Genomic DNA, 21,387 nt, shown 5'->3' with positions numbered 1-21,387 from the left:
GTTTTAAGTATAGTTTTAAGATCATTGAATCATTGTATTGTAAGCAAAAACAAGACTGTAATTGCATTGGTCTATTTAATATTATAGCTTGAAGATAGGTTTGATATTATAAACGTATAGTAACGTTTACGTGATTTTGAAATCTTAGCATTACTTTAGGTCTTCACAAGAACATGCTTTCAAGCAAGATTATATTTTTTTGACTTTGTGCTTCGATGTTAAAATTGACGACATGTCACACAGAGTTTTCGTTGTAACAGAACTTCCGAACGCTGTTGACATTTCTCTGCTAATGTCAACATCTGATTTCACCCTCGGGAAACCAGTATTGGACTTGCGAGGTTATATTTCCTTTTGAACTCAATCATTTTCATTGCTGAAAGGGAACTAAAAAGTATCTCATGACAAGAAGGATTTAACGTCGGTTATATCAACCAAAGTACTCACAATGGGAAGATAATAGTTTTTGAGTTGTTGTTCTGATTATAATGGAGTCAGAAAGTGTATTTTTGTTTACTTTAAGAACTTGTATTGACATTAGCATTCAAGATGATATCATAAAATCAACATCAGCGAAGTTGGGAGTTTTTTTTTCCTTCCTTTGCGCTCCTGCATTTGAGTTAATTTTGATAGCCTTATTTGCAAGTCATATACTGGTGTCCAGCTGCATAGGTTCTCTTAAAACTTGACGGTTCTTCTAAGAACAGACGCGTCTTCTAACAGCACTTTCTTGCGTTTGCGTTTTATTGACTAACTTTCTTACAACTTTATATATTTTTTTTAAAAAAATATATTCATTTAAAATGAATCACTAAGTTACAGTTTGGAAAACAAAAGCTGCGAATCTATATGATATGGTAAAGTATGAGGGCAGATTTAAAAATATATCAACAACTAATGCTTGAATATTTACGTTCGAAACGTATCATATGTATAGCGCCTCCGGTTCGATTCACAATACTGTATTCAATATGCATCAAAATTTCAACTAATCCGTTGTTCAAATAAAATGCAAAGCTTATTTAATTTAAAGATCTATAACTGTCATAATAACTATAAAATAAATAAACTGTTCACGAAAATAACGACAGTTTTGTTTAGAAACAAAATCTTGTTTTTACAATAATCTATATATTAATAGCGGTGTCTTTGAACAAAAAATTTCAGATCTAAATTGAAAGTGACTATGTTTGTGACTCTTAATCTCTTGAACCACAAGACAAATCTCGATCAAATTATTGACATAGATGTAGTTTTGGAATGTGAGTGTTTTTAGCTATTCACTTTGACGGTAGAACTTAGAGGGGAGGAGGGAGAATTATAAAAAAATAAATAACTAATCTCGATCTCGAACCAAACGACCAATCTCGATCAAATTTTCAACTTGGAGTACGTTTGTGCCTAGAATGTATTTTACCATTTCACTTTGAAGGAATAACCTAGGGTATGGGGAGGCGGAGGAGATATATAAAAATCAATAAATATAAAGATAAAAGTGACCATGTTCGTGAGTTAATAATTCTTTAACCACCCGATCGATCTCGACCAAACTTTCAACATAGAAAAGGTTCGAACTTGAGATGTTTCCATCATTTCACTTTGACGGCACAATGTAGGGGAGGCAAGGGGAAATATATGCAAAGTAAATAAATAAATAAATAAATAAATAAATAAAATAAAAATAAAAGTGACTGTAACTATACCGCGCTTAAACTACCGAACCGATCTTAATCAAGTTATCAACGTAGACGAGGTTCGCACCTGGGGCGTTTTTTTTTTTATCATTTCCCTTTGACGGTAGAACTTAGGGGAAGGAGGAGGGGAGGGGAGAGATATATAGAAATAAATAAAACTTAATAACTCTTGAACCACATGACTGATCTCGATCCAATTTTCAACATAGATAACACTCGGGCCTGGGATAATTTTTATCATGTTGTGCCCCGCAACATGAGGAGGAGAGAGGGATATTTAAAAATCACCGAAAATGTCCAATATCAAAGAGCGCTTTATTAATAGTGAAAACGGATCATATTACTATTTTTCCTTAATTTAACCTTGCAAAATCGGAGTGTGTCTTGGATTCGAGGACGTCTTAAATTCGAGTAATTATAGAGAAATTCTTAATTAAAGAAATTATTAACGTGTCATTAAAACTACTTTATTAGCCATAAATACTTTTTAATTTCGTATCATATTCAATCATTCAGACAACAACAGTGTCCTGCGCTTGCGAATGACGTGTAGGTTTGCTAATAATAATAATAATAATAATAATAATAATAATAATAATAATAATAATAATAATAATAATAATAATAATGAACAGCCTAATGATAAGAATGGGGCACTTTCTCATGAGTATTAACTATTGAACCAATTTCATTTTTTTTAAAGAATTGGATTAAACAGTTTCTTGTGAAATTATTACTAAATATTATTTTAGTCTCAGAATATATCCATCGTGAAAAACAAATATTACAAACAGTGTTTGCCAATCTTTAAAAGTATACTTTTCTATTGCTTAAAAATAGGTGTCTCAAATTGTACTAACACAATTGATAATTCTTCTTAAAATTATATATTTTGCATTTAATGAAACTTTTTTTGATCAATTTTTCATATTATACATTGGTAATGTTATAATTATTTTATGTAGACAGTATTCACTAAATTAGTTATTGTCTAGTGTTTTCTGAATAAAATATTTTCAATAATTCTCTTCTGTTACTTAATGTCTGTAATCCCTAAAATTGCCTGTAATATTAATAAGTATGTTAGTAGTAGTCTTTACGCATTTTACGTCATAGGTTAATGAAACACTTTTGAAATGAACTCAATTATGTTTGCTGATTTTTCTTTTTCTTTTCTTTCCTTTCTTTCTTCCTTTTCTTTTCTTTCTTTTTTTGCATATATGTTGTTCCAAATAACTACAATAAACTATAGTCTTGATCTTGTAAATATGCTATTTAAATATACGTCTACATGTGAGCTGGCATTTGTAAACTTAAAACATTGGTTGAAAATGAACAGTATTATTCTCCTAGTTCTTCGGACTATGGGATTGATATGATAGCTAGCTTTCATATTTTTATCGAACATTATGTCTAAATCTTTAATTTGTTCAACTTTATGCAATGCTACCCCATAACGACATATTTGCTAGCGCAGTATTACGTTTTTTTTAATCATTATGAGGTCAGGTAAGCAATATATTGCGATCGGTGTGACGCAGTTTTTCACCCTTTCCTATTCTTACCTAATCTTTTCGCGTTCTTTGCAGCGTTTCTTCCCTATATATATACAGGGTTGTAGCCAGCAGGTTTATCTTGGAGGGGCCCGTCGTTTGTAAGGGGGGCCCAGTTACAATGTACAAACCAGAAAAAAAGTGTTACAGCTAGTGACTTTGAGGCCTGAAAATAGCGGAAAATTTTGGTTTCCGTCCGAGAAAATAAAAACGTTGTTTTCTTTAGCTTTTTTTCTTTTTCTTCATAAATATTATGTACTTGGCAAGTTTTATTATGCTTAATCAAGGTTTACTGCCCCGTACCAAACCTTATACCTTTGTGCATAACTATTTCAATTGAAGACCTTTTACACAAAACCTATCTATCTGAATTTTCACTGAGTTTCTTTAAGATTTCCTGACAAAAATATTTATTTATTATTCGTGATTAAAAGACACCATAATTATTTTAATAGCTATATATCAGTCCCTATTTTACATCAAGTAGAAAAAAAAGAAAATGAAATCAAAACTGAAAAACTGAATAAATCGTTGTTTTTCACCATTTCTTTCATTTCATAAAAATATTTTTAAAATACTAGTTACAGCATACAAAAAAAAATAATGTAATTACAAATCAGTTTAGTACCATTGTTTTACGGCAGTATTTACAGCACTTTGTTAAAACGTTTGTCTTCAAATTGCTAAATATAAATCGCAGTAAATTGTGTAATATGTTGTCACAAATGTATATATATATATATATATATATATATATATATATATATATATATATATTCCAAAGTCCATGAGTTTATTATGCAGTTTATATTCGCACAAATTTAAAGAAAAATTTCACATGCAAAATATTATAAATGGTATGAAATATAATTCTATTATCTAAACTTTTTCCACCCAATTTGAACATGATCTACACAGAAGCACTAGAGCAATCGATTGTAGCAAATACGGTAACAAGCTGTGCATTTGGTCATTCCTTACAAGGAAGAGATACCATACTATTTTTCGATTGGTAAGGATCGGCAAATTATTTACCGTAAATTATTAATTATATGTAAACTCCGTTATTTTTAAATAACTGAATCGAGATAATCTTATGATAATGTTTTTAAAATGGTCATTCTGGGGAGTGGCTGGAAATCGTTTGGGGGGCCTGGCCTCGATGGTCCCTCCTTGACTACACCCCTGTTTATATATATATATATATATATATATATATATATATATATATATATATATATATATATTTCTTATAATATTAAGTTGAATATCATGGTCATCGACTTCTTTTGTGAAGTTTCTGTGATATTTATAAATTCATATTGTATTTAATAGCTTAGGTTCTTTTGTGGACCAAATTAGTACATGCCTTTCTATAAAACTATAAAAAATAATGATTTCTTCTACAAAGAGTGGATAGTGACCAATGAAAGGATATGACGCTAGTTTAACGTGGTGACTATAAAATAACTCGTTCTTTTCCTGTGTCGAATAATGTCAAACATTCTAGATTGTGCATCATCCTTGTAAAATCTGTCTATAGCATTAAACCATTAATGTCTTCAAGCCCTTACACGGTGTTTCAGAAAATCGTGTTCTTAAATCTCAGAGCCAAACATGAATTCAAGACTACCTCGCTGAGTTGACAGTTTTAGGAACAATGTTAACCATAGTGCTATTTGAGATTTTATAGTCAATAGAATCTCTGAATGCATTTATTCACTCTTCTCAAAACATTTATAGGATAATAAAAAACAGTTTCTCGAAATCGTAACATTAGTTTATAATGTTCAAGATTTGTCAAAGTACATACGCTCTATGTATAGTACTTTATGAATGTAATAAATCAACTGTCTTGACAAAGTTGAAAAGAAGTCAGATGACTTTAGGTAAAAGTTGAAACCGATTCATTTGAATTGGAATTTATATGTGCTAATATTGTAATATAATATTTAGTTGTACGGTGTACTGATTGGATAATCTTACTGGATTTTTCTTCAGTGAGCCAAAATGATTTCTAAAGATAGTGCCAGTTTTATTAATCTAAACATGTTTAGTATCACGTAACACTGAGAAAAAAGGTTAGTCTTTCTATCTAAAGTGTTACATTAGACATCAAATTTTATACTTACATTTTTGGAAGCTTTCCTTAATTAAATTAGGATAGTGAGTATGCTAATAGTTAACTATTTTTTTTTAACGAAATGCATTTTTTCATTATAATGTTTTCTTTAAGTGTCAATTTACAAAATAACTATATATAACTGATATAGCACATTTTACCACTTACTACTAGTATCATGCCACTAGTAAAAAGAACCTCACGCTTCTACAAATTTTTAGTTGCATTGTTTACATTAATCGTGTGATGTTGAATTCAATAAAACTAAAGGGTATTGTATTTAGAGGCGGAAAATTTTATGTTGAAATAAAACACAGAAAAATGGTTTTATATTTATGAAATTGTCTCTTTTTGACATATCATTTTACGGCATTAATATTTGTATATGTTTTCGGGCATGTGGCCACCGCGGCTGGCGCGTACATGTAATCTGGACGTTCAATTTTCACACGCTCTTTGCAGTAAATCAGGCTGTATTTCGGCAATAACGAATCAAACGATGGCTTCAAAGTGCTCAATTGTTTCTGGTTTCTAGGCGTAGACATACGATTTTACATATTCCCAAAGAAAATAATTTAATGGCGTCAAATCGCACGAACGAGGTGGTCAGTTAACAAGTCAATTTCGTGAAATTAATCGTTCGCCAAATGTTTCTTTCAGTAAATTAATTGTGATGCGCGCTGTGTGGCATGTGCGCCGTCGTGCTAAAATCACATGTCTGCAACATTAACCCCTTACCGCATGCCGTACCATATATGGCACATACCTTTTATTCACTTTAGCTTTTTTTGTGATTTATTAAAGGCATCAAATAAGTGTTTGGTCTGCTGTGTGACATATTGACGTGTATGAATAAGAGATGTTGGTGTCATCTGGCATGTTCTTTGTGAGTTGTAAGTGCATGCCATATATGGCACTTACTTATTTCTCGTCTGAATTAAATGAAAAATCTAAAATTCAAGTTTTAATTAATTTTTCAAGTTCTCATATGAAGATTTCCAATACTGATTATTTTTTTTTCGCTAAAAGAAAAAAAAATCATGCAGAAAGGGGTTAATGTATTTCAATTGAGTCAAGAAAAAAGCTAGTTATCATATCTTTGTACCGTTCACCGTTGGCTGTAACGCTCTTACCATCATCAGTTTTGAAGACATCAACGATGTATACCATCATTCGCTTGTTGTGTAGGCACTATACGACGTCTCATTGCAAAAACGATCCATAGTTCCTCGATTTAATCGCTCTCATGGACGATTATGAGCACTGTAAAATGCATGTAATGCCCGATGAGTTTGTCGAATTGAACCATCGTTTCCAAATTCAATTTGTACAACTTGCAAATGTTGCTCCGGCGCGAGTCTATTTATGATGAATTGCGAAACCAAAACAACCCGGATCTGTAATATCAGCTGTCACAGAAAACAGTATTGTCAGTTTAAATTTCTCCGCCTAAAAAAAAATATATATATATATATTTATAAGTAGGCCTATGTGTATTCATGGAATGAGAAGAAAAAATCGTTCTTGGATCCGTAAGTACTCCTTATGCGAATAGTGAAAGTTTCCAAACTTGCATATACTTCCAATTTAAATTTTTACAGTAATTAAAGGATACCGAATCCAATGAAATTATTTTCCATAGGGTACCTAGAAAAGTTATCTCAAGTTTGAGGTATGCAGTGAATGTTAGGTAAAATCCGAATGTTAGGTATCCGAAATGTTAGGTAATTTTTGCTTTTGGTTCAATTGATGGAGATGTTTGAAAATAATTCCATTGGATTCAGGGTTATCAGTTTAGTTAAAAAGTGAAATTACAAACGTATCCCAGCGTAGACACTTTATACTAGTACCATCACGTTTAGTTATTTACCCGTTCTTAAAAATATTACTTAGCAAATTTCGAAAAGTTATTTGATTGTTATGAAACCGTTTTTGTGACTTTCAAGTGAATTGACTCAATTTTTTAAAGAAAATGTTCCGTTGAGCATTTCGTTAAAACATAAAAACGTTCGAAAGTGTTCGCTTTTATTTTGAATCTTAAGGTTTGTTCCTATTCAGGTTGAAGTTCAAATCTATGACATTTAAAGTTGCAAGATCCATCCAATTTAAAAATTGTATTTTGCTCGCTTTCACTGTGCATCCATCATTAAGTTGAATGAGCGAAAGCGACTTCGTATACAAGTGAAGAAGGGGGCCGCGGCGGCACAGTGGTAGACCGTTCACTTCTAGTGCGTGGGGTCCCTGGGTTGCGCCAAGTGGGCTTTGTGGTGGACAAACACCATGTTCGTAGATTTTCTCGAGTTTCTTCAATTTCCTCCCACTTTCTTAATTCAACAATTGCATACATTTCTGATCATCACTGTTTCATTTAGCCTAACCGGCTTAATCGTGGGACGTAAAATTAAAAGATTTCATTTTGCAAGTGAATGATGTTTTTTAATGAATCTTCATTTTTTATTTGACACAATTAACACATTTTTTTTTAATATTTAACTCCCATATACCCATGTAAGTTCAACTAATATATATTGCAGTACTTTCGTGTGGTGACAATAACCTCGACAATGGATATATTCTTACATTTTGAGGTGTTTAGTGTCATGGCTGAAGTGTTAAGTGCTCTACCGTATATGTATCATAGCTCAATGCTAATACTTTAGTTCCTAGTTATTCTATTATTTTGCCCAAGAACAAAATTATTTCTCTTAATATTACAGTGGTTCTCTGTACGAGACAGGTATGTTACCACTAGTTAAACTGCTAAATATAACAACATATGAAGAGAAAACATTTTTTTTTTAAAAAGTTTGTTGGATAAATTGATAAATTAGTTTTTTTTTTTCGTTTGTATTTTGTGGCAGTTAAAAGTATCTCCTCCAAGGGCATGCGAAAATATGTTTCTTCCCGTTTGAAAGCACGTTCTAACGTCTGCAGGATACAAAACCATGCATTAATAATAGCGTGGAATTTTTCTTCTCCTTTATAAATGTACCTCATTAGCAAATATGCAAATTTAGAAAACGGGTTTCACATGGCCAAAGTCTCTCAGATCTTGCTTCGCCCAAGCAACATCACCAACAGAAAATAGCAGATAGAAAGAGAAGATAAATTTTGGATGCAAAAATTTGAGGTTCTAGATATTTCTAGTGACACTAGTAAAATATGTATATAAATATCCTTTCCTTTGCAATCTTTCTGTCAAGAAGAAAAAGAAGTAGTTTAAAAATATTTCACAGAAGCGTCCAAAGAAAATTTAAATATATCTTTTCTTTTTTTTCGTTTTCTCTCAGTTTATGAGTTAGTTATTCAGAATGTGGTCACTTATCCATGCTATTTTATTTCTTCATTTTCTTTGTTCAATTTATGCAAATCATACCTTTTTTTTCTCAATGTGCTATATAAAAATTTACTAAAGCTCTGCATTCTCAAATAGCTAAATAGCAAAGAAATAATCTTGTTTCGTTTTTTCGTAAATATTGGTTCTATGTTTTTATTGATTACTACTAGGCGTGTCAAAAAAGTAAGTACCATTTAAAAAAAAATACTAAAACAGGTTTGTTCAAGCCAAATTTATTTTTACATGAAACAACACACCTTAAACTATTTTTTGTCATAGTTTTCACCAATGTTTAAACAATTGTCACAGCGGGGCACCAGCTTGTCCGAACCTTCCTCAATGTAACATCTGCCAGTGTCCGGCAAACATCAATGCTGAATGATACTGTGAGGCTTAGAAATCTTCGGTGTGCAAAATCCAAAACAAAAGGAGAGGAGTGCTCAGTAAAGAAATTGTGTTGCTCCATGACAGTGCTCCTCCCCATACTGCTGGTGTCACTCAAACGATAATCCGACAGTTCTGTTGGCAGCAGTTTGATCACCCGCCGTACAGCCCCATCTTGGCATGTTCTGGCCACCAGTTGTTCCTGTACCTGAAGCGTGAGCTCGGTCGTAAGTGCTAAAAAAAATAAAATAAATAAATAAATAAATGAATGAATGAATGAATATATAATAATAATAATAATAATAATAATAATAATAATAATAATAATAATAATAATAATAATAATAATAATAATAATAATAATATAAATAAATAAATAAACACACTGTGAAGTTTTGGTTGTCTTCAGTAGCGGAATGTTTCTTTGAGAAAGGTTTGGACAAATTGGTTATCCTCTATGATAAGTGTTTATACATCGGTGAAAAGTATGTCAAAAAATATTTTAAGGTGTGCTTATTCATGTAAAACAATTTTTTCTTGAACAATCATGTTTTAGTGTTTTTTTTTTTTCAAAACCGTACTTACTTTCCAGATACACCTCGTATTAACTTTGAAGCATGTTATCTAAGTCGAGTAACAACAATACGTAAAACTGTATTAAGAAGTGGAAAGCTAAAGCAATATCTACATTCCTATTGAGTGTAGGGCTAATGAAAGAATACAAAACCATTATTTTTACTTTCGAAAGTATGAAATCATGAGACTGGTCGAGAAACTACTCAAGAGTGAGTACGTTGGCAGCAAATGAAGATGTATTTGTATATTTATCGTTTGTCTTTTTGCTGTTGGGAAATTGTCTAATCAAGGCTATTTGAGTAACTTTGTAGTTAATTCAACTTGTAGTTCGAGTATTCAAAGTATGTTTTTTTTTCTTATTGTCACTCTTCCTGTTTTCAAATTGTTAACGAAGTTACCCGATCAACTGTTCTCACTTTCCATTTTCTGGAAGAAACAGTAAGTCACCTGCAAGAAACTTTGATTGTAATATACTTCCAGAAAATTACCCGTATATACCTAGGGTTACTATTCGCCTCAATGTTGTCGGTACAGTCTTCATTTCAAAGAAAGTGTCCTACATCTTGATTCTGTTGGGACTTGCAATGTCTCAACTTTCATGTTAATTGATAAAGTATACATATGTTACTTGATGTTAATTGATAAAGTATACTTTATCAATTAACATGAAAGTTGGGACATACCAAAGTCCCAACAGAATCAAGATATAGGACATTTTGTTTTAAATGAAGACTGTACCGACAACATTGAGGCGAATAGTAACCCTAGGTATATACGGGTAATTTTCTGGAAGTATATTACAATCAAAGTTTCTTGCAGGTGAGTTACTATTTCTTCCAGAAAATGAAAACGGCTGATCAGGTAGGGGCCGCGTTTCGGAAACCCTACAATTTCTTAAAAAAAAAGGAATGGTCAAAAAGTGAAACAAACTATTAAGATGAATGATAAAAAAATGCATCAAAAGATGGTGATCTTGGTCAATAATTAGAATTTAGATCAGAGACCACGAAAGTTTAAAACGGAGCCTAAATTGATTTTTTTTACGGAATAGGCACATCGTACTGAGTTAAGTGATAGTTTGGGTTTGGCTAGTAGTTCTTCAGATATAAGGCATACAAGAACATTTTTCATTGAAATATATTGGATCTTTTGATGCAATTTTTGAATCAGGGGCCACATAATTTTTAAATGGCCCCTAAATTGAGTTTTCGTATTGTTTCCGGATTAAGCACATTATGCCGAGTTAAGTGATACTTTGGGTTTGGCTCCACCATATGTAGTTCTCGGATATAATGCCTATAAGTAAATTTTTGATTGAAATATAAATGGGATCTTTTGATCCAATAAAGTGCAAGGAGGACATTTATACAACATTTCAATGCTGTACACCTAATAATTTGGGGGGCATAGCGAATGGGCAAAAGTTATTCAAGCCCGTCATTCCTCCTTAGGGACCACTTTTCAGAAACAAGAAACAAAGAAGAAAGAAAGAAAAAAAGAATGAATGAATGAATGAAAGGAAAGGAAACACACCTTATGTTTGAATTGCTAAGCTTCGGAGATCTGGCGAGTGTCGTGAAATCATTTAAGCTTTCGTATTTATTTTAGGGTCCTCATTTAAAAGAAAAATAATTTATCTGCAGTTTGAAATGCAAGAAAAAACATTTGTACAAAATTTCAAAGTTCTACGCCTTATAGTTTTGGAGATCTGTTGAAATACAAAATAATAAGTTATGTTACCCTCCATCTCCTTGGAACCGCATTAAAAAATAAATCCCATGTCATCTACTGCTCAGAGTGCAAGAGCAACATTTTTACATGATTTCAAGGTTCTACGGCTAATAGTTTATGAAATCTCGCGGACAAAAAATCAATCATACTCCGTTATTCCCTCTTAGGAGTCATATTTTCCAAAATCCCGTTGTATCTACAATATAGGATCCAAGGGAAATAGTATACAAAATTTCAAGCTTCTACGGATAATAGTTTAGGAAATATTTAGAGTCAATCAGTGAGTCGATCAGTGGATTTGTTCTTTTAAAGTTGTACGCCCCATATTTCCGAAGATGTGGCGAACGGCAAAACATTATTCAAACCCTATCACTGCCTCCTTTTTGGGCACATTTAAAAGCAGAAGTTAGTGTTACCTATAACCCAAAATGCAAGATTATCTGTTTACAATTTTAATGTTCTACGCCTAATTGCTTCAGAGATCTGGTGAGCGGCGAAAAAAAAATCAAACCCCGTTATCCTAACTTAGGGGCCGCATTCCCAAAGTATATCCTTATCTGCAGTCTAGGATGCAAAGGAAACATTTGTTCAAAATTGCAAAATTCTACGCCTAATAGTTTCGGAGATCTGGCGTATGGGAAAAGGATAATATGAATCCTCTTCTTCCTCTTATGCCCCTTATTAATTTCCTACCATACCGGCCATTAGCTCGTAGAGTCTACCAAGTTTTCTATACAAGGGTGGACTGGCAAACTTTGGCCCACCCGGCTTAGCTACAAAGTTAACCCACTATCATAATTGGCCCACATAGAAATTGGCACTTTCGTCTTTATCATGTTGCCCATCCAACAACGTAGGCTCCACCGACGATTGCCGGGTAGCCGTGTGGGTTGTCCGCTTCTGCGTTAGGATATTACATTCTGCTGAAAACAAACATGAATCTCTAAACGAAACAAAAAAGGAAAGAACACTAATATGAGTTTACATTTTTCTAAAGAAACTAATTTGAAATTTTTGTATACTAGTAAAAGTGCGCGTCACTTTCATGCAAGGATGAATGTGTGTGCAAAATCTTTGCAAGTAAAGAAGTACATGAAATATATAACAATGAATGCATCAGTTATTGTGCCTTGCAACCTACAGCGGAGTAGTGTGTTTTATTTACCTCACAGGCATCATGCTTCAATTACATATATGTACTACAAATTTTGAACCCAATCCCCCCTTGAAATCAAAAATGATAAAATCTTCGTACATGATTAGACCTAGTAAAGATCTATCTGTGTGCAAACTTTAGTGGCTTTAGGTGACTATTTTTTTTTACTCAAAAATCTGATCGCAGACAAATATACACATTGTTTGTGTATTTCCAGAACATGTAATCCCCCAAATCCCCCTTGATAATAAAAATTGCTTCGTACGCGATTAGATCTGGAAAAAAACGGTGATACATTTATATACAGAAATTTGATGATAGACGCACAAACACGTCATTATTTAATTTATTATTGTAGAAGGAATTTCAGTACTAAACTTGAGTAAAATAATAAGAAACTAAATTATATGCTAAGAGAGTATAAGATCTGTTCTACAGTACCGTACTATGGAGAGTTGATGCTCTTTCATCATGTGCACTTCTATATAGGTACCGTATAAGCTTCTACAAAACAAATGCCAATATCTTACTCAAATTAATTTACTGTAGTAATTGAATAAAAAGGAAAAAAATATTTAAATAAAAATAATCTGGAAAGGACAAATACTCGAACATTATTATTTTAATTAGCATTTCTGTGGAGAAGATTAAAGTGTAGCCATTTTTTTCTTAAAATATAGAATTATGATATTATTTTCATTTTTGAAGCTTTTGTGTGCTTTGCATAATGGTTTTGTATACGTGCATGACACTTCATCATGATTTAATGGGAACAAAAGGTGTATTGTTTACTAAGTTTTCTCCGTACTTTTTCTTCCGCTTTTAATTAAGCCTTTTTCTCTTTAATTCATTCTTGTAGTTACTGGTTCTGCCTTCTTCTTTCCTTTTTTTCTTGGTTCTTACAATCTCCTTTGTTCAAAAGAACAATTCTTCCCATTGGTTTCTTTGAGAATCTTTCCTCTCTTGCGTTCGTGGTTTCTTTGATCGCCTCAAGGAAACATAATCGATTGTCCAATTAGAAGTGTTCCTATCACGCCAGCCATTCAGCAAATAACATTTCTCTCTCAATCTCTCTCTCTCTCACTGTTGTAGTACGCAACAATATTGGCATCATAAGCGATTGAAAAAAAGCCATTTGAACTGGTTTGCAATAGGATATCACATCATCAATTAATCATTGATACAATAAAGAAAAAAAAGAAAACTTACTCTAGCAGATGAGACTAATAAACAATGATACTTTTAAATTTAAAAAAAAAGACTTTATCAAAATGTAAAACTGTATAATGAATACAATCCACGTTATTCAACATCAATGCAGATTATACTCTCATTACATTTGAGTTTCAGTTTCAATTTAATGTCCCACACGATTATGTTCTTTATATTATTAATCAGGGGACGATTATTAAGACAAGCGAATGATGATGAAATAATTGATGGAATGGTAAAGTGGGAGGAAACGGAAGTAAACAGCGAAAACCCACGTACATGGTAAATTGTTGCCCATGACAAATTTACTTTGTTGGGGATCGAACCAAGGACCTCATATACCAGATGTAAACTCTACCACTAAGTCACTGAGTCACGGATTGAATGCGTAAGTAAAAGATAAAGTGCCAGCTGTAGCGAACAGAAAACTCGGCATTTTGTTGCATGACAAGGCAAGATATTCGGGCACATTTCGTAACGGTTTGTGTCAACGCAGCGTAAAACTTGTGATTTAGTATGCGTTAATTGCCGTACAAATTATAGTGATTTTTGCATTTTCCTTAGCGTTGCGTTATTGCGCGCAAAGTTTGTGAAGACGGGTATGGATTCTCTTATATTTCTTTAATAACCCAACAGAAAATAGCGGGAAATGGTTGGGATATTTTAACTAACCCGTATTACTCAGCTGGTATTGTGTGCACAGATCACTTCCTTTGTCTCTTCAAAATTGCATAAATGGTAAGTGTATCAGAAACTGAAATGATGTGAAAAATACTGTGACAGTTCCTAGACGCTAAAGATGAAACATTCTACCGAGGAATTTATAAGCTGCTATGCGGTTGGGAAGAAGTTATGATTGATGAGGCAAATTATGTGAAACAATAAAACAATTGTAAATAATAATAATAATAATAATAATAATAATAATAATAATAATAATAATAATAATAATAATAATAATAATGTTGATTAGTTTTATATTATTATTATTATTATTATTATTATTATTATTATTATTATTATTATTATTATTATTATTATTATTACTTAACAATATTACATTTTCGAGTTCATTGCTTACTCATTAAACCAAATTACGAATACATCGTTATTACAATCATCAAAGACAATATTTATTACAATCATCAAAGACAATATATTATTTGAAAAAAAAATGTGCATAAATATTTGCCCGAATGGGCCTCTGACAACATAACTTATGAAATTGAAAGCTGAAAAGGTTTTTGTACTCATGCTTCAAGTTTACAATTATCAACGTTCCTTCTCCCCCCCTCCTTCAGTTGCTGCGTTTTGTCATACTTATTTTGTCGACATTCAAGACCCTCCTATTATCTCCATACTTTGAGAGCAAACGGTGTGTTTTGTGTCCACCAAACTAGGACGTTGCGAAGAAATTGTATATTATCTATAAAATATGCACTATAATGCAAGGAGAAAAGGGATCCGCAATGGCTCAATAGTAGAACGCTTACCTTTGGTGTATTGGGTCCCTAGTTCGATTCGAACTCTCGCCAAGTGGGCATTGTAATGGACAAACACTGCGTTTATGAGTTTTATCGGGGTTCTTGAGTTCCCTCCCACTTTCTTTATTCTATAATTTTGTTCATCAGCGTTTCGCTAAGTCTTGGAACATAAACGTGAGACGCTAAACTAAAGAAAAAGAGAAAGAGAAGAAAGAAGAGTCGCAGTTCAAGGGTGACTTTAAACGGATAAATTTCACATCATCATAATCATAGGTATTCTTCCTTCATTGGCAGGTCTCTTGCCGCAGCTGAGAAGCTTCCATGCTCCACGGTCCTCCGCTAACTTCTTCGTCTTCGTGTACGATCTTTCTGTTTCTATATAATTCATTAATTGTAGTCTCCTTCGTCCCCTCCCTCTATTTCCCGCCACCATACCCTCTAGGACGTCCCTCATGATACAATTTCTTCTTAGGCAATGTCCCAACCATTTTCTCTTCCTCTTCCTAATAATATCTAAAAGTGATCTTTTCTCACCCACCATTTCTAACACTCTCTCATTCGTTTTCCGCTCGACCCAACTAATTCTTTCCATTCTTCTCCACACCCACATTTCGAAGGCTTCCAGTCGATTTTCATTACCGTTACGTAATGTCCACGTTTCCGCCCCATACAGTACAACACTCCACACGAAGCATTTTATTGAGACAAAAATTAAACATACAAGACCTATTGCACAAAATTTTAGTGATTTGTCATATTTCAAATTTAAGCCAAAATCTCTAAAATAAATCATACTCTATACATGAGCTTTTGTCATGGTCATTTCAGTAACGAAACAAGCAATACTGTACTGATTGTCATATATTTTCTTTATTTACAGGAAAACCGACTGTCGTATATTTTCATGTCACTGTAATGAGTTTGGACTCAATTGATGAAAGCTCAATGGTAAGTACCTTGAATTTATAGACGTTTTCCAATAACATTTTTATGTTTGCAATGATTGTAGTACTGCATTAGTTGTTTGGAATACCAACTAGAAAGTTATTTGCGTGTAACGGAAACACAGCATAGTCCGAACCCTTTTTTTTTTATATAAGAAACTGAAGAAATGATGACCTTATAGCTAATTGGTCATAGTAAAGGATCTCTGTAAGCTACGTGAGAGATCAGAGTTCGATTCCTCGTCAACCCAACATTGCTTTTCGATTTCTTCAACTTTTAAAATTGTTATCGATACGTTTAATTATTCAACTGCTAGTTCGCTATAAATCAATGTTTGTCTCTGGGTGAATTCACATTAAAAAAAAAAAACAATGGGAGCACCGTCCGTTTATGGTTTGATAACATACGACTCACGTAGTCAGGTCTATTTGAAGAATATATATATATATATATATATATATATATATATATATATATATATATATATATATATATATATATATATATATATATATATATATATATCGGGTGTTGCAAAATAAGTGTTACAACTCTTGGGAGGTGACTCCTGCCACTGAGACAAGAAAAAAAGTTATCTTGAACTTTCGGCTATCGGACATAGTTTCACATATACAAGGTGCCGAAAGCGTGGGAAAATGACTTTCTGACGCCAATAGTTCGGAAACTATCCAACATAAAGAGGGCGGATAAAAAATTCACTGAAGAAGTCATACCTGCTCTATTGAATTTTGCATGTTTCACAATCCTACCATGCACGCGCAAGGGATTCCCCAAAGGAAAGTAGGGAATCCCGGATAATCAGCCAATTGAAGCTTGGTCTAAATGTTTATGAATTGATAGGCTTTCTACTATGTAACAATAATTCGTTTGTATTAAGTCGATATCTGCAACAAATACAAAATGGCGGACACCTTCATGCCCGTTGTGTGTGGTTGCATAATCGCCAGGTACGGATGCTGGCCAACAGTGACGTTCTGAGTATTAAGTTTAGCAAATTTGTACTCAATTGCTCTAAAAAGACATCTGGAGTGTCAGTAGAACATAACAGATGAAGCAAGGTGATTCACATGTGTGGAAACACGTAACGAAAAATGTCCAGAAATGCACTCATACTCAGTTAACGTGAGTTCAAAGCGTCGGAAATGTAATGATTAGCGTCAAGAACATGAAAGCCATTGCCAATTCAACAATAATATTCCTCCAAACCGATGCAATATGGTGTGCACGGTTGCATACCAATAAGGATGCAACAACTGAGGCCAAGTTGAAATTGTGCAATTGGACTCAGAAAGGAACTGGGTAAACTAAATGAATGTTACTAGCGGGATCGCATGATCGGTATTGAAATGTGGCCAATGTGTGTGTTGATATCAACATGCAGCTAATGGACAAATATCAACCTGTCGCACTACTGCTGAGACACCATCTCACATGCGAAAACTAGGAAAATAACTACTCGAGTCTTGAATCTGAGGCCGTGGGCTCCCAGTAGGATTGGAAACTGCGACTACGAGAGCAGAAGCGAGCGCTCTAGCCCTAAGGTTCGAAGGAGCCTCACTTTCTCTGTATTCATTTCTTTGAGGAGTACCCACTTTGTTTGGCAAGCGCTCTTGTACAGCCTCACGACAAGCTTGTGTGTTTCATTTTGTTACTCCTACTGCACAGTTGTAATCAATCAGAGCTTTAAGACGTTTCTTTCTATTTCTCATGTTGTTTTATTTTCCATATGTATGGTGTTCCAGCTGTAGTGTTAAATGTTCCAAATCAGTTCATTTTCGTCTTTGTCTTGGCATGTCTACTGTGTGAAAGATACGAATTTCTGGAAGGATTTTCCTATATTTCGAGTACGTCATATGTCCCAGAAGACATGGGACATGATACAAGATTGTTATTTTCACGCTCTATCAGAATTTGAACCATGCATTAAGAGATTTCTTTTCATATGTGTCGACTGTGGGACAATGTCCCAAACAAACAGGGACATTGATACAATCGTGTTCTAGTTACGTTCTACCAAAGGGTGCACCAGATGTAATAGCAGAATGTACGTTATCTTCCTAGTTTTCGCACGTGAGACGGTGTCCCAGCAGTAGTGCGACATGTTGACATTTGGCCACGCTGATATCAACACACACATTGGCCACATTTCAATATCGATCATGCGATTCCACTAGTGACATTAATTTAGTTTACCCAGTTTCTTTGTGAGTCCAATTGCACAATTTCAACTTGGCCTGAGTTGTTGCATCCTTATTGGTATGCAATCGTGCACATCATATTGCATTGGTTTGAGGGAAATTATTGTTGAATTGGCAATGACTTTCATGTTCTTGACGCTAATCATTACATTTCCGACGCTTTGAACTCATATGTACTGAGTATGAGTGCATTTCTGGGCATTTTTCGTTACATGTTTCCACACATGTGAATCACCTTGCTTCATCTGTTATGCTCTACCGACACTCCAGATGTCTTTCTAGAGCATTTGAGTATAAATTCGCTACACTTAATACTCAGAACGTCACTGTTGGCCAGCATCCGTACCTGGCGATTATGCAACCACACACAACGGGCATGAAGATGTCCGCCATTTTGTATTTGTTGCAGATATCGACTTAATACAAACGAATTATTGTTACATGGTAGTAAGCCTATCAATTTATATCCATTTAGACAAATTTTCATTTGGCAGATTATCCGGGACACCCTACGTTCCTTTGGGGAATCCCTTGCGCGTGCATGGTAGGATTGTGAAACATGCAAAATTCAATAGAGCAGGTATGACTTCTTCAGTGAATTTTTTACCCGCCCTCTTTATGTTGGATAGTTTCCGAACTATTGGCGTCAGAAAGTCATTTTCCCACGCTTTCGGCACCTTGTAGATGTGAAATTATGTCCGATAGCCGAAAGTTCAAGATAACTTTTTTTCTTGTCTCAGTGGCAGGAGTCACCTCCCAAGAGTTGTAACACTTATTTTGCAACACCCGATATAAACATAATTTTATGGAATATTTTGTACGCTCGTAACATGAAGTAAATTTTGGAATGCAATCAGGAAGTTCGGACATATGTGAAATCACTGGACGATCCATGATTTGAGGTCAAGATAGCCATATTCTGAACCAGACAGACGCTTGCGTTTGTCATACTTGCCTTGAAGTTAAATTACTTAAGTGTACTTCGTACACAAAACACGTCTCATATTTCCACTCCATTAAACTCATCAACTAAGATAATGTATGTTTATTTCTACGGCAGTAGTTTCTGTCATAGTTACTTAGGAAGTTTCCTCTAAATACGACTCAAAAAGCACCTAGCCACTTTAAAAGGATTATTTCTATTGTCGTTCTTGAAGGAGCATTCAGTTTTAATGCCTTTCGTTTATAGCAAAGCCTTTCTCTAAAAGAAGGAAACTTCGATCCTGGGATTATTGGGCTGTTTCCATCAGCTCTGTCGCTTTCAAACTTTTTCGTCTGGTAACTTTAAGAAACAGAACACAAGGAAAATGATGCCGTCAAGAAATTATTGCAAACAAAACTTGAAAAGCTGTGAAGTGCAAAACAGGAGGCGATATAAAGACTATACACATCGAAAATAGGATGAATATTTTAGTTCTCTTTCTCTTATTTCCAATTTCCTTAAAATGGCTTTTAGGATTGGCCTTCGTCAAGGTTCACAGTTAATGAATTCGTTATTTTTTATTGCTTTTTGCTAACGGTTGCAAGAAAGAGCAATTGAAAGTTTGAGTAAACCAGGGGAAGTGAAGAAGTTTATCTGTACGTATACGAGAGAATGTTCTTTTTTTTCTGTCTGCAGTACTCAATAATCAATGGCCACTGCAGTTATCCAACTCTCATTCTTACTAAATGAAAATTTTGTTCTCGATAGGAGGAAACTAAAGGACTCGTTTTAATGAAATATTGGTGAATTTCGATTATGTTTTGAAAACAACGAAGAATTTTCTATTCATAAAAGTAATGTCAGAACTTTGCTCTATAACGGTCATTTCAACTCGCTAATGTATGATATAGGAGAGAGTTTTTACGACCAAAGTCAGGAGAAAGAGAACAGGTTGAGCAAAAAAGGAGGGAAATGAGGTAGGCGGAATTGAATAATACAAGGCTAGTGGTATTCCATTGGTCATTAATCCACGAATATCGTATCTGCAAAACTATCAACTACACACCCTGATAGCCTGTTACCACTGTATTCTATCAACGCTGAGTTTGTTGCCTTCTCCTTACTCTGTGTGAGGAGTTTATTTGGAATTCGAGGAAAGAACTGTGATTCTAAAAAAAAAAGGATTCATTGGAAATGGCTGCTGCACAGGATGTTACGAACGGATCACAAATCAGTGATTATTAGAGGTTCTACACTACCTGATAATCTTAATTCTTATCTATCTTCATTTTCCTTACAATCAGACCTGATCATTTTAACTTGGGTTGTTCTCAATTGGCCACGTCACTGTGCTATTCAATAATTTTCGTCACTGTGCTCACAGCGAGAAGGTAAACCGATTTCTTTATTTGCAATTTTGCAGTTAGTTCAAGGGCGATTCTTAAGACTACAATCCTACTAATTGTAAAGGTTACAATTTGGTGCAAATTTTACTTGAAACAGGCATGATTTTAAGAGTACTGAAACATAATCTCAATTTTGAACAAAATCTCTCCAATCCCATTTTTTTTCAAGTTAGGCCCTATGAAAAACGCAAATTCTAAAATGTTCTTATAACGACTAGAACTGTACAATATATAAAACTGAGAAAGCCAGAATAGTAACGAATGCATGACAAATTTGCCCTGCGCGAAACAATCGGAAAACTAGTAGAGCATTGTGTGGTAGTATTTTGTTCTTTTCCAAACTGATGCATTCCAACCGTTCAAGTTTCATTGACAACATTTGGAATTGATGGCAATTTGGTATACCGATTACAATGCACTCGGACCAACGTGATTATTGGAAGAACTCGAGTGCAAATTTGAAATTTTTGGAAAACTGAAAATGTCTCCCATGTGTTAGCTCCAAGTTTTACTGCTGAGGGTGCCTTATAACTAATGACCCCTTCCCCATAGCCACTCATCGAGGATGAAGTGGATAATTAGGATAATCCTGATATATGGAAGAATGTTGTACTGCTACCAGCTAATTACTGGTTGAAATGAATTG

The 21,387-nt window shown here is 33.9% G+C and overlaps 1 protein-coding gene across 1 annotated transcript in view; it reads left to right on the top strand.

The window, feature by feature from the left end:
- Positions 1-21,387, top strand: part of LOC145687983 (glycine receptor subunit alpha-2-like) — a 1,333,907-nt gene that overhangs the window by 677,026 nt on the left and 635,494 nt on the right. The window contains exon 3 of the mRNA XM_081761626.1: positions 16,130-16,197. Coding sequence (XP_081617752.1) covers positions 16,130-16,197 — 68 coding nt within the window. The remainder of the gene's footprint in view (positions 1-16,129; positions 16,198-21,387) is intronic.

The sequence above is a fragment of the Thermobia domestica genome, chromosome 6 (assembly GCF_964235325.1).
Source record: "Thermobia domestica chromosome 6, izTheDome1.hap1.1, whole genome shotgun sequence".
NCBI classification, from domain to species: Eukaryota; Metazoa; Arthropoda; class Insecta; order Zygentoma; family Lepismatidae; genus Thermobia; species Thermobia domestica.
This window is presented reverse-complemented; position numbering and strand designations above follow the sequence as displayed.